We start from the raw sequence: 12,530 nt of genomic DNA on the forward strand, positions 1-12,530 counted from the left end.
GGTTCTAAATTGTCCAATGGATGAAAGGTGGTTAAAAGAGAGTTGCTCTTTTGCTGTATATGTGTTAGGTGTGGGGGAAGAAAGACAGCTTGGCATTGGAGTGTGTTCATAGTGTGTATCATTTGTGTAGTCTGGAAGGTGGGCGTATGTTTGTAGTTTGTGACTGAAAGTATTATGAGGTGTTGTGCGTGAAAGATTTTGTTGTGGTTATGGTTATGTTATGTTTTGTTTTTGAGGAGTAGTGAAAGGAGGTGCTGATGTATTTGTTTTCTGAGAAGGATTTGTTAGTAGTGTATTTTTTGTGAATGGAAGTTGTAAGGTAAAAGGCGTGGTGATTAGGTATGGGCACAGTTCGCAGAGTTCTGCTATCGCAAAGTAACAAAAAAACTCTGCGGAGTTCCGCAAGCAGTGAAGTGAGACACGAAGTGCAGTTCGGAATGATCTTTCGGCTGCTCGAGTAGAAATTCTACCCGAGCGGCATCTCGCACTTGCCAACTTTCCGTTGGCAAACGTAAGCAAGGAAAAAACTTTGCTGTGCTATGTGGAGCGGAGTTTTCTGCACACCAGTGGCGGTTCTTTTATATGGGCGGAGGGTCTACGCCCTCGTCCTTTTTCTGCCCCCTAATTTGTGCTTTCATTTTATTGTACAATTGTGACTACGTCTACGAGTGAAAACAACTTTGTGCCAAAGTGTCAGTAAACTGACTCAGGCTGTGATGACTTCAGGCAGCATTCGTTCTCAAGTCAGGTTTATGGCAGGCACAAATCATGCTCTCTGAGCATGCGCCAGCAACACAGATTTGCCGGCTGAGGAGCTCACAGCACTGAGGGTTGTGACGTCACCAGCTCGGCAAAGCCATTGAAGTCTTTGCTGAAGGACCTCCCCCGCCAATAAAGCTAGCCCTGGGCGCTGTGGGCTTCAGCTCCGCAGAGCCAGGGCTACACATCAATCATAGCTGAGCAAGCCTCACTGTAGTGTTAACCCCACCCTGTGACCAATCAAATTACGGTGTCTGTCAGTTCCCTCCTACTGCCTGTGGGAGCGCGGGCCAGGGCGCATTTGAAGTTATTGCTGCTGGCTGTGCACTGTGAAAGTTGTGCTGTGATGGTGCCTGCACCTCAAAGTGCCGCCATGCAGATTTTGTGTCCGTTGTAATGTACACCAAACACCAACCACCCAGGCTCACAGGTGGTGGTGCATTGGAGGAATTACTGCGGCTACTGCCGCTGCTGAGGAGGACAAAGAACGGCGCCAGAGAGATCTGCCGTGTCTCTCCTTGTCATGTACTTGTGGGACGGTGAGGGGACGTATTCCCGACACTGGAGCTCCTTCCCACCATTAGACGCTACGAGAGCTTCTTTGTGGTGAGTGGGTTTATCCCTTTTGCAGTGAAGAGATTGAAGTAAATTAGGGGTGCACTGAAGGAATGCAGCAGCCCATGACAGGCTTACTGCCATGGCGCTGGGGGGGCTTCCAGGTCTGGGAGCAACCACCTCACCCGGGCTGGAGAGGTTCGTCTTGTGAGCATGGCTTCCATGCTCACAAGACGAACCTCTCCCAGTTTACAAAACTAGAACACGCAAATAATGAGGGTTGTGAGAAAGAATTCTGCTGGTCGAGGGCAGGTTACGAGTGAAAAGCAAGACTCTGCAGTAGGTTGCTCATTAGCAGCTTGTTCGGCTCAAATCAGCTGCGTGCCTTTGGCGTGGAGTAAAACATCAAAGCCTCGTTCCCCACAATATTTATTTATTTAGTGCATTTTAAAGCGCGGACATTACCTGAAGGTGTCAGAGCTCTGCACAATAGAACCAGTTCGTTACAATGCCCAGTACGCACGTGATGTCTGGATGCATATTCCTGTCAGAGCGGCAGCGTTCATGTTCAAAAACTCCGGGGCATATTACCAACAACTAGCGATAATTATCGCTAAGTTAGCTTAGCAGGAATATTTCTATCGCAACCCTTCACCCTTTTTTATCGCTGAGATACCTTGGTATTAGCAAGGTTTATCTCAGAAGCGATAAAAAACAGGCGAAATGCGTGAATATCGTTGTCAATACAGCGATATTCAGGCATTACCGTGACAATGCTCTTAGCCATGTTATCCACCTCCCATTGGATAACATGGCTAAGAACTGGTCAGGGCAAGCGTTGGCTTTTGGAGATATTCACGCTTATCGCGAATATTTCCAAAACTACGCCTGTGTTGATCATAGGCGATAGCGATGTTAGCGACTGTTTTCAGTCGCTAACATCTTGGCACGCCCACTTTGCATGTCATTAGCGATAAATATCGGAGACATGCAAAGCGGGCCCCAAAATGCCCGCTATCGCCTACAAGCTGTCGCTAACTGGTGTTAGCGACACCTTGGTAATAGGGCGATAAAATTATCGCTGCTTTAGCGGGAAAAAGTCCAGCTAAAGCGGCGATAAGGGCCCTTGGTAACATGCCCCTCCATTCGCTCGGGCCTCGGGCCACATGCCTTCCTCCGAGCCCCGGTCACCCCTTACAGTTGGGCTGCAGAAACAATAGGTAGGCAGACTACAGGGGTTAACTTAAGCCTGCACAAACCTGCCTTAATGATAGGCATATGTAATCGGGTCACTCCTCCTACACCTCGGAACATCAGCATAAACCTTCGTTTGATCCTCTCCTCCGGTGTGCCTCGATGTGTGTTCTTTCATCAACACACCCTTCTTGCTCTCTTTCACTTTCACTTGTTTCAGGGCCTGTTGCTAAGTCACTTACAGCGTGGGGGCTGCCCTTCACAACAATGCTCAAGGAATCGGTTTTCATTAACTCTGGTGCGTGGGATCAGGTTTGGGGTTCAGACATTGCCCGAGTTGTTGTAGGGTTGGCAAGGGCTCAGGACCTGTCATAATGACCCATGCCTGTTTGATTTTCAGAACGGAGTTTCATCTGCAGGTCATATCTGATTCGGCTTCAACGGGGGTACTTTTCACACATTTGGAGTTGTACTCCCATACAGTAGACCTGCTATTCACACGCTTATTTTAGGCGCCATATCAAGATCGTGTGAGTCTGGGCACATTACTTAATCTCCCTGTGGCTACAAAAATGAATGTGTTGTTCTGTAATAGCTGGTGTTCATGTAAAGCGACAATACTCTCAGGTTGATATCACGCCATATAAAACTGCAAAAAAAACAAAAAAAACCTGTAAAGCAACAAGTAATAGTTGCTTGCCTTTACTGGCCGGAGAATCTTTGCCATGTTGAGGCATTTTTATTGCATAAGCACACAAAGGAGCACACGGGGTTAGGGGTGAAGACTTAAATCAAGCTACAATAGGCCAAAACCTAAATAATAGGTCTGATGCCTTGTTATCCGCACATTCCATGTGTACTTGCCCTGTACTGTACAAATATCCAGCCTGGGTTAAAGTCCCCTTGGATCTGTGCAATTAACTGTGGTTTTGCGTTTTTAGGCCCCATAGGCGCTGGTTTGAAATGTGCAGCAGCCGTTCGACACAACTAAACAAAACACTTTTTTATTTAGTGTTTCTTAGAAATAGAAAACCACAAATAAGTCACAGCACATTAAAATACAAGTCTTTGAGGTAAAGCTCATCGAATCGCATGCAGGATTGAAAAAAAAATTCACGTTTACTTATTTATTTTTCCAACTCAGTTGTTTGGCAATCATTGTAGTGGTTTTTATATAGCACCATTGAAACCCATCGCTCAGTAATAGACGGCTTTACACGGAAAATAGTTACTTTAATAGAAATGAGGCATAGGTAAAGACAAAGCAATCAGATTTTTTAAAGGTACAGTAGGAATCAGATTTACAACATTATGCAACCCAATTCTGGGAGTGGTGATGAGGATGGGTGGCTTTCAGCGTTCATCTGTCTAGGATCAATAATATGGCTATTATGCTTTTACTGTTTTCAATATGGCCTATTTTCTTATTTTAGGTTTTATATGTGTAGTGTGTTGGCTTACGTAGCATACAGTGCTCCTACCATCCTTCATTGAGGCCCTTCATTGTCATTCTTTAAAAAATGGTCTCTTAGAACTTCAGTGATTGCTACTTTTTTGCCTCACCACTTTCAAAATCCACCAGCCGCCACTGCTGCAGTCCACAAGCTCTGCGGAGCATGAATGCAGAAAACTCAGCAAACGGAGCTGAGTTAGTGAGTAGAGTGTATGTTGTGTGTAAGAGGGGGTAAACTAGAGTTAAGAGTGTTTGTGTTAGATTTGATTGCGACAGGAGGTAATATGAGTAGTTCCCTCTGTAAAAAAAACTCTCAGGCCCAACTAGGCTACCCCACTGGTACTCCATAGTTGTCTAGGGCCAGGACAAGGCCCTAGGCCACCCAGCTGTAACTGGTCCTTGCCAACCCACAGAGTGGGGGGCAGTGACCCCTGGCACATAATAGCCATTCTCCACCCTTCCTCTCAGTGTAGGTCCAAACTGCCTCTGATCATGTGGTTTATGTGCCATAAACCACATTAGGGCCTTGCGTCCTACAAACCTCACACTGTTCTCCTGGCCAATTGGCCTTCTCAGAGGGCTCAAATGCCCTCTGTCCATAGTGTCAGGGCGTGCTGCCAATTCAGCAAAATCCAAAAGTGCGCCATTGCCTGGCCTAAACGTTGCATCTGCCACTAATTGCTGTTCAGCTGTGAAGATCACTGTAGGCCCTGGCACTCACTGTGCCCTCTGGGGCCCCACTGGGGCTCTCTCAACAAATGTGCCCCCACGTTGCAGTTGCCTGCTATGGTGGCGCAACTGAGGTAGATACAGCAGAACTGGCACCACTGTGCCTCTCCTGTCCCAATCAGGGACTTTTATCACCAAAGTGCCGCCAAACGTTGCAGCTGCCCGCTCTGGTGTGGCGCAGCTGGGAGTAAACCAAGAGCTTCAAAGCGCAACAATGGTCGGGAGGGATCAATACCAAAGTCCTATACAAGTCAGGGATTATAAGTTCCCTAACTGGGGGAACACAATTCTCCATATTATATTAGAACTAATTTATGTACAAGAGATCACATGCCTAGTCATCATCATAATTACTAATTTTATTTATAGTAATCCGTACTTCAAAGCAGTCAATCTTTTTATATTTTTTACAGACTATTATTTGTCATATCAAACGCACATATATACATACATCTCTGTTTCAACAAGATATCTATATACACATTTTTAAATACAAAAAACACACTCTGTCACAAGAAAGCAATTCTTTTTTTCACCCAAAGAAGAATTATTAAATCAAAGAGAGTGCCCCCCTATTCAATCAGGGGGTCCACTAAGAGGAAGTTGTGTACCAACACAATCGGTTCTACAAAGTTCTGAACCAAAATTCCAGATTGTGTTCAACAAAAAAGTTCACTCAATATCAACGGACTCCTCTTGTCGAAAATGGCATGTCAAGAAACCAAGAGGCACGGGCACCACTGTGCCCTTTGGGTCCCCCCTGGGGCTCTATCAGCAAATATGCCCATTTTGCAGCTACCCACTGTCAGGGGCGGTAGCTGTGAAAATATATATAAAAAAAAGAGGCCCGGCACCACTGTGCCCTCTGGACCTCCACCGGGCTCTAGAAACGAATATGCCCCCATTGATGGAGTGGCCCGCTCTCTGGCGGGTCCGCTCAGGCACTGACAATGTGCCTCAAACTTAGCCCCTCTCTTGAGACCTCTCAGGGGCTGGGGAAGTCGGGCATGGAGCCCTGCAAGGCTCCAGCCGAGCCCCTCCCCTAGGGGCTCTTTCCCCCCTCAGCCTCACTCACCGAGTAGCTTGGAGGATCCGTCTCCTCTCTTCGCCTGGTCCCCCTTCCTGGGACAAGGACTTTAACGTGGAGCCTGCGATGCTCCGGACGGGTCTCCTCGCAGCATCTTCGGCACGTGGGACTTCCTCTCCCCATTCGCTGGACGCGCTCTAAGCCCCGCCCACAGTCAGGCAAGGCCTCCTGACTTCCTGTTTGTAGGATCGGGCCGCGGCGGTGACTTCTCTTGGCAGGGCAATGCGGGGTGGGCACCCGCTTTAAATAAAGCACATAAGCGGGGTAGGCACCCGTCAACAACTCAAAATGCGGGGTGGGCTCCAGAAATGCCTAAAGCGGGGTGGGCTCCAGCTTTGATCCGCAAAATGCTGGGGAATCCCCACGTAGGCATTACCTCGGAAACGGCTGCCGCTCCGCGCTGCGAAGCTCAAGCTCTCCTCTCTTTGGGGAAATAAAATATAATGCTCTTGATGTGCTAGGAGCCACAGCTCCAACAGCAAGAAGTCCTTGGAGAATAAGGGGTAAGGCTGGGCCCAGGGAGGCAAGCCCTCACGGCGGTTTCTCCTGGGCCCCAGCAGCAGCACGCCCCAGCAGCAGCATCCCCCAGGAAGTTCGGGAACAAGCACAAGCACACTTTCATGGGGTCACAGCCCCAGTATTTATACACATATGCTCTTTGTCTGCCCTGGCACAGGGTTAAGGGGAACCAGCAAAAACTGGTTCAGGGGAGAATTGGAGCACTTTGTTTGCCAAGCTCCTCTTCCACTTTCTCGGGTGGGGGCTCAGTAATCAGACACACCACAGGGGGCGGAGCCAGCATTGAACAGGATAGACACAGACCTATTCAGGTTCAGGGGATTACTCCTTCCACTACTCCCAATGCAGGTGTCCCATTCACCCTAGGGCTGACTCGCCCTGCCCCTCCCGGAGCCACACACACCTCCCAGCCCCTGTCACTCAAAAGACAGACATGTAATTCACATCAGGCAGGCAGACACATAGCACACAGAAATGCCCACTTCTAAAAGTGGCATTTCTAAAATAGTTATAATAAATCCACACACACCATTGCACACCATTTATTATGACAATTCCAAATATACTAAACTTGACCACGCTGCTCCTCCCATATCAGGAATTACCGCTGAAACACTTATCAGGGAATCGCCAATGCATTCCTATGGGAGGGCAGGCTAATCTTACCAAATGTACAGTGCGCAATTTACACTGGACAGTAGTGCTAAAGTGCCCAGAGGCCTAAAACCACCAACACCATGTCAGAGAAAAGGCTAGGAGAAAGGCAAAAAGTTTAGGGATGACCATGCAAAAGGGCCAAGTCCAACAAAATCCCAAGCCCCCTCCCTTCGGATGCATCGCTAAGGCAAACAAAACACGCTGCAACGTTCCTCCCAGGGCACCAGCTGACCCACGGCTGCCCTGCATTTTAACCCGCGCCCTCTTCCAGCCCCCCAGCGGCCGCAACAAATCGATGAAATGTGCCACCTGATCATTCATAATCGCTAGGTGGAAGGTGGCCTCTCTCAGAGGCCGAGTGTGGGGGCCCCACGCACTCATGCAGCCCCCTCAGCGTCCGCACAGTTTCATATGCCACCCCCACATGCCGGATCACCAGTCAGAAGCGGCCTTTCTGTGCCCTGCAGGACGACTCTTGCGGCCCTCCCCGTGCCTTTGTGCCACCGGCTGGAAAGTACAATGCCGCTGGGGATATGATAACAGGCCGCACACAGGTCTGGGGAAAGCTGCCCCTCTGCCGGGCGAGGTCAACATGGTGTCCCGCACAGAGGGGCGGGGGGAGGGGCAAATTCACCGCACTATAGCTCGCAGCTCCCAGACCCGACCAAAGGACCCAGCCAGACAGTGTGATCCTCAGCACGAAAAAGGATCGCCAGCTGGGCGAGGGAGGCAGATATACCTGCTTTCTCATCCACTGGCGTGCTCGAATTGACAGAATAGTGCTTGGACATTCGGGCTATCCAAACACTAGCCCTGTTGTGTTTGTGCCATCATGTGACACTAAGGAGGCTGCCCTCCTATGGGGGCCACCTGCGTGGGCTGCGGGCAGCCTCAGAGTAACATGGTGCTGGGCTCAGCTGCCACAGGCGATTGAACCAAGAGTCCCAAGCTCCGGAGTCAGCCGCTCTGGCCGCTACACCACACTTCTTCAGTTAAGTTTTTGGCTGACACAGGCCTAATGACAGGCACACTGCTACTATCAGCAGTACAGAGTTGGCCGCCAGAGTGCTTTGAATGACTGCAGAGCTGCAGAACAGGATGATGTGACAGGCGACAATGTCCAGTGACTGGGGGAGGAGTGGTCAGTCTGCAGCTGTTGTACTCAGTGTCTGTGGCTGGACGTTTAAAGCAGGAAGCAGTAATCTGAGCCTTCAGCCTCAGAATCTCGACTCAGAGCCATAATGAGGCTCAGAGCCATGATCAGCCTCTTCCTTGTGACCTGAGCTGCACGAGGGGTTGTGGGCTCTGCTGCTGTCCTGATGAAATATACCACTGAAGCTCACTGTGAACAGCTGCTGGTGAGGGTCTGGCCTTGACAACGGACTCTTGTCTCAGCAGCTACCGCACACGATGGCTGATGATTGTTAAAGTCAGGCTCACATTTCTTTGTATTTGTCATTCAGCCATCTCAGGGAGAGGCCTGTTTGTCTCTCTCCTCTGTCCCTGTTCTAAACTTGAACACTCTTAGATGTCTGTCTTCTGTAGTGGTGTCAGACTCCTGACCTGACTACGGGTGAGGCATCGAGACACCGTGTTACGATAAAAGCCACATTTCATGCCCCAACCTTTACATGGAAGTTTCAGCCTTTAAATAGAGAGGGCCTGATTCACAGAACTAACTTAAGACAACATCCTAAACCTACTACCATTTTGGTATTCACAGAAGGCACTTACTCATTTTGGTATTCACAGAAGGCACTTACTCATTTCGGTATTCACAGACGTTAGGAGTCCTAACTTTAGGACTCCTAAATGCCTTCTGTGAATACCTAAAGTCTTAAAGTTAGGATTTTTCTCAGTTTAGGAGTATTAAGTTAGGACTCCTAACTTCTGCGAATACCGAAATGAGTAAATGCCTTTTGTGAATACTAAAATGAGTAAGTGCCTTTTGTGAATACTAAAATGAGTAAGTGCCTTTTGCGAGTGCCAAATTGGTAGTAAATTTAGGATTTTGTCTTAAGTTAGTTCTGTGAATCGGGCCCAATGTCTGTAAGTTTGTTGCAGAGTTTTTAAGTTACTGTAATGGAAACTAGGGGTGTCCAATGCAGGTCAACAGGGCGCATCAAGACATATTTTTACAATAGCTACTCAGTAAATAATGTCCTTGTAATTATTTCTCTTATCTGGATGTCCTAAAGATCTAGCCCTGCTCCAGTCCTTCAGCAGTTTCATTGTCCTCCCCTGCTCTATACTACAGTGTACATTGGTATTTCAAAGATCAGTGCAACTACTATAGCGCCAGGCGCCCTCCTGGACCACTAGTAGCGCTATATTAAATGTATTTCAGCCATTAATTGAAGCACATTGCGCAGGGGCGAGGAGTTTGGTATCATGTATCTCACTTCTGGGACTCCTGAGTTTGTGACCAACCCTCTTTCTTTTGACCCAACATGTTTTTCAGACGCAGCCTCACGTGAGCCATGGCGGACGGAGGGGGCACATCTGGGGACGTCCTGCTCCGCGCCCTGGAGGATCTCACCAAAGCTGACCTCAAAAGGTTTAAAGATAAATTATCAGAAATCAACTTCAAAGGGCAGCAAAACATCCCACGAGGAAGCCTGGAGGACGCAGACCGGATTGACACCAAGAACCTTCTGGTAAGGTTCTACGGCCCGGACTCGGCCATTGATGTGACCATCGAAGTCTTCTCCAAGGTCTGTCTGATGGAGGCGGCAGCCAGGCTCCGAGAGGAGCGACCGCGAGGTAAGAAGGAATCATTTTCACAAGTTTTCTGATATTGAGAATGATACAAAAGAGTTTTCAAAGCTAACATTATTGGACAACTCAACAAAGAAGTTCCTTCAACATATATTTGCTCTGAGGTCAGCTGTAAGCGCCTCAGAGACTCTTCCTTGGAGCTGCATGTTGTTGTTTGTTGAGGCTTGTGCGCTGCAGCTGCCGCTCTGCACCATCACTGACTCCACTGTGCTGGGGCGTCAATGAATGAACTCCTTGTAGGTAGGTGAGAAGCGAGGAGTACGCGCATGCAATCCAGCGTGGACAGCTGTAAAAGGGGACCCCCGGCCCTCTCAGTCCTTTCCCCCCAACCATGACGTGGGATGGACCACCCGGCACCGTCAGCGATGAGACCGCGGCTCCTCACTGCCCAGAGCTCTGGGTATTCATTCCAAGTTGGAAGTTATTCCTAAAAGTCTCTCTGACTCTCTTGCGCATCTTGGATGACATTCCAAGGATTGACTGGGAGGAGGTGATGTCACAAAGGTATTTACATGTAGTAAAGTTACGACTGAGGGATCTCTGCACTCGGGTGGAATCGCCACACTGTAGTTCTCCGTATGGAGACTCCGCCCGAGTGCGGATACTTTGCAGTCCTAAGTGTACTACAAGTAAATAGTCCCAGCATCTTCCAGCAATTATCGCCATCACGACTGAGGGAACACGTGGAATATCTGATGTTAAAGGACTTCGCTTTAATATACGCGCCTCATTTCTCCCGCCAATCTCCATGGGCCTTGAAGCCTGGGAACATTCATGGCTTCTGCCTCACACCATGTGCGTACTAGTGACCTTGTGGTAAAGGTCCCCAATACAGCATCGCTGCCTATTCACACACAAGGTTAGTTTCTTGAAATATAGATAGGATTGACTACATTCTGTAGTAAATGCTCATTTAGATTCTCACAGACACAGGTGAGAGATTTCATGAATGTTTGTACGTACACGTTTTTTTCATAGCACAACTCTAGAGAAACGGCAGCGGAGCGCTGTACAGGGTCAAAGACAAGTGTACAGACAACGAGAGAGATAGGAGAGGTGGATGGTTTGTGGGCTGGTTAATACGTTGTGATGCAGTGTTCATTAAAGAGGCGTCTTCTACTCTTTTCCAAATTGCTGCAGCTTTGGGGCAGTCCTCATAGATAAGGGGATGTTATTCCAGATACTGGGTGTATAGATGGATAAGTCCTGCTGCCTTGTTTTTCCTGTGTTCACTCCTTGGTCTCTAGATTGATGGTTCCTGGCTGCGGACGTGCCGAGAACCATCAGAGATGGGGGAGCTTGTTTGCAGCATAAACAGTGATACCTGTGGATTTCTAAATGATGCAGCTGGTTCTGAAGATGGTGCAGGGGACGGACTACTCGGCACCGTACAGTACCGAAACCGCCCTCCTTGCCACAACAGACAAAATCCGTACCTTACTGGACAAAGGAGAAACAGCAGCCCTCATCCTCCTTGACCTCTCAGCGGCGTTCGACACAGTCTCTAACCGCACCCTAATACGCAGACTCCACGACGCAGGGATCCAAGAAAAGGCACTCGACTGGATCCGCTCCTTCCTCTCCGGCAGAACGCAGCAAGTCAGACTCCCCCCTTTCCTCTCAGACCCTACACCAACTACCTGCGGAGTCCCCCAGGGGTCCTCCCTCAGCCCTACGCTCTTCAACGTCTACATGGCTCCGCTCTCCACCTTCATCAGAACCTACGGACTCAGCATTGTGTCATACGCAAACGACACCCAGCTCATCCTCTCCCTATCCAATGAACCCAACACCGCCAGACACAACTTTCGAGAAGGCACGGAAGCCGTCGCCAAATGGATGAAAAACAGCTGCCTACAACTAAACACAAACAAAACAGAAGTACTCATCATGGGCCCTTCCTATCTTCTCAAGAAACCTCAAGACCTGGCTCTTCGACAGACCCCCTTCTTGATGGACTGGAACATGCAACCCCCCAACCCGTCAGCACCTTGAGACCCTTACGGGTGAGTAGTCACACTTAACAAACACCTGATTAGATTTTGATTTGTGCAGGATGTTTAGGGGGGCCAATGGAGTCCCATCAGGATGGGGGGATGCACTCTTACTTCTTCAGGGCCTGGTTGAGACATGTTGCAGTGTGTAGGATGCCCTAAAGGGCTGCAAGTATGGAGCCTGGAAAGCCCTGGAGCAGGGTTTATGGCGATCCAGGTAGAGAGTACAAGGCTTGGACAGTAGTGCGTTCTGCAAGAAATGTTTCAATTCCTTCACAAGAGAGAGCTGGTACCAGGTGTTGGACTTGGCCCTTCTGGCAGGTTCACTCCTGAACTTTTTTGCTTTTATTGGTGACCTGGTTATGGTGATTGCTGGTCTTTGCGCACTTTGACACTGGCGCAGTGTAAAGTGCGTGCGCTCCCTGAGTGCGTGTGTGAGATTGGACTGCCCTCCCATAGTAATGCATGGGGAATGTGTGTGTCCCTGGGAGTTCCTGATGCATGGGGTGTGCAGGCTCAAGTCTGGTATGTGCGGACTCGTGTGATTGAATGATGCGAGATGATGTATGCGGCGTGTATGTGTCTAGTGTGGAAGTGCCACTTCTAGACAGTGGTGTGCGTGTGCAGTAAGTATGCTGACGCGTGATTGGCGGAAGCTGGCTGGGGAGCCTGGCTCCAAGAGTCTGTGTGGGTCTGCCCTGGTGGTGAATGGAGAGATTAGCATGCTGATGTGAGGGAGGGGCTGCACCTGGGTCCTGAATAGGGCTGGGCTTTCCCCACACAATGCTGGCTCCGCCCCCTGTGG

The 12,530-nt window shown here is 49.2% G+C and overlaps 1 protein-coding gene across 2 annotated transcripts in view; it reads left to right on the forward strand.

The window, feature by feature from the left end:
* Nucleotides 1-12,530, forward strand: part of LOC144764113 (apoptosis-associated speck-like protein containing a CARD) — an 86,213-nt gene that overhangs the window by 24,547 nt on the left and 49,136 nt on the right. For both annotated transcript variants that reach the window (XM_078650282.1, XM_078650283.1), the window contains exon 3: nt 9,415-9,716. In XM_078650282.1, the coding sequence (XP_078506408.1) occupies nt 9,434-9,716 (283 nt within the window). In that variant the 5' untranslated portion in view covers nt 9,415-9,433. The remainder of the gene's footprint in view (nt 1-9,414; nt 9,717-12,530) is intronic.

This window comes from Lissotriton helveticus, chromosome 6 (genome assembly GCF_964261635.1).
Source record: "Lissotriton helveticus chromosome 6, aLisHel1.1, whole genome shotgun sequence".
In the NCBI taxonomy this organism is placed as follows: Eukaryota; Metazoa; Chordata; class Amphibia; order Caudata; family Salamandridae; genus Lissotriton; species Lissotriton helveticus.